General features: G+C 45.5%; 1 protein-coding gene across 1 annotated transcript; it reads left to right on the top strand.

The window, feature by feature from the left end:
- Positions 1–202: 202 nt before the first annotated feature.
- LOC132380684 (late histone H2B.L4-like) lies at positions 203–876 on the top strand. The gene has a single exon (XM_059949670.1). It carries the CDS (start codon positions 203–205, stop codon positions 572–574), a length of 372 nt encoding a protein of 123 aa, XP_059805653.1. The 3' UTR covers positions 575–876.
- Positions 877–2,083: the final 1,207 nt, after the last annotated feature.

Below are 2,083 nucleotides of genomic sequence, written 5' to 3'. Positions count from 1 at the left end.
CTTCTGGTTGGTGGAACAAGCAATCAATGATGTCTAAATATAGGATTTATAGAAATAATTTCGATGGCGATTCGCCTCTCTAGGTAGCCAATGAATATTCTCTGATACTCTATTCCTTGATTAGCATATTGACGTCAGCGTTTCCTATTTAAGGGACGCTCACGGAACTACTGCTTATTTGAGTCTAAACTTCACCGGAGAAATGGCCGATCAGAAGCCTGCTTCCAAGAAGGGCGCTAAGAAAGCGCTGCCGAAATCTTCAGCTAAGTCTGGGAAGAAGCGCAGAAGCAGGAGGAAGGAGAGTTACGCCATTTACATCTACAAAGTGATGAAGCAGGTTCACCCCGACACCGGCATCTCCTCCAAGGCCATGAGCATCATGAACTCGTTCGTGAGCGATATTTTCGAGCGCATCGCTGGCGAGGCTTCCCGCCTAGCCCATTACAACAAGCGATCGACCATCAGCTCCCGGGAGATCCAGACCGCCGTGCGCCTGTTGCTGCCCGGGGAGCTGGCCAAGCACGCCGTGTCGGAGGGAACAAAGGCCGTGACCAAGTACACCAGCTCCAAGTGAAGAGTGCCGCCAAAACAAACCACAAACCCAAAGGCTCTTTTAAGAGCCACTCACTATTTCATTAACAGAGCTGCATTTCTTTGTCATATTCTGCGAATTCAATTTTAATGCCAGAAAGTACCCTCACTAATAATTTGTCAAAACTGCAGGCTAACTTCCATCCATAGTTTGATAAAAAGCACTCGGTTGTAACATGATGTTCACACAATGACTGACCAGGGGCAGCAATTGAGAATCGAAATTTGAGTAGAGATATCGTTCAATGAAGTCCCCAGACAGCTCTGCAATATTACCTGCACTCAAACGTTAGACTTCAGTAATGGGTTAGTCGGGGGAATTATTCCAGAAGCAGAGCTGTAGATTCAGTTTGAACAAAGGATTTTTGGCGGGCAGTTTTCAAGTTTCGGTTTACTTTCGGCGGGTAAACTGTTCCTTCCGCGCTTTTGATTTTGATTGTTAAATAAATCGGCTCTCTCATTGGTTTATTTGTTCCCCATTGAGTTTAAGCGTTGTTGCACCAATCCTGAACGTCTCACTACATCCCCACAGGACAGACAAGAATGCCGGGGGCCGGACGCATTTCCTCATTCTCTGGGTGTTGCTCAGTTTATAGAAATGAATGTACAAAATAAAACCAGCAGGAAAGCTTGTCCCCGGCCCAGTTCCAATTAGGCCGTGTTAATAGGTTTTTGAGAAAGGGCAACTATGATGAGTGAGTGGGTGCCGGAGCCTCGGTCTTTCTGGCTTCTGTGCAAGAGTATCTGTCAGCTGAAATTCTTGAACTGGCTGACATCGCGGCAAGACCCAACTTAAGCACTTGGGTTTGTAAAGTATCTCACTCGGCTTCAAATTTTTGCCTGTGGTAATATATTTTGCTGGGCTTCTACTTTATGCCAACATTCATTTTCCGATTCTAATCTGTGCCATTCTGCTTTAGTATTTTGTCATAACTCTATCAAATCCTCAATTAAACAGCCAGCTGCTACTGGTTTTTGTAATTGTTTAAACTTCCCGTTCAATAGCTTCCCTTGGGGGATTTTCCATAGGGCATCACCAGCAGTTTTCCCTTCACAGCCAGTGTGACTAACGAACTCCTCATATTGTGGCCACTTCCCCCAATGCAGGAGGAATCCTCTCGAATCAAAAATTTTCCTGAATTCTTCATCCTGGGCCTCTAACTGCTAACTAGCCAGCCCCAGATCTCTGTACCTCACTCACGAGGTCTGACTCGAGTCTCCCGCAGAGCAAAGAGCTTTATCCACGAGCCCACCCGGGGATGCCAATGCTGTTACAAGAAATGCCCCTTGTAATAATGATCAGTAAGGCACAGAAAATCTTTATTTGCCAACAAGTAACTTTTATTTTTTCAACTAAAAAACATGCTGGTTGAGACTCCAATCTACCTGTGTGCTCCGTACTAGAATCCTGATACTCCATGAACAGTCAATGAAGAGAAAATGTATTAACCAGGAAAGGAGTCTACCCCGAACAGGCGTTCCTCATGGTCCC

This window comes from Hypanus sabinus, chromosome 24, assembly GCF_030144855.1.
Source record: "Hypanus sabinus isolate sHypSab1 chromosome 24, sHypSab1.hap1, whole genome shotgun sequence".
Lineage (NCBI taxonomy): Eukaryota > Metazoa > Chordata > Chondrichthyes > Myliobatiformes > Dasyatidae > Hypanus > Hypanus sabinus.
This window is presented reverse-complemented; position numbering and strand designations above follow the sequence as displayed.

Excerpts from the sequence above, each read along its gene's own strand:
- LOC132380684 (XM_059949670.1), top strand. The coding sequence starts at position 203 with ATGGCCGATCAGAAGCCTGCTTCCAAGAAGGGCGCTAAGAAAGCGCTG.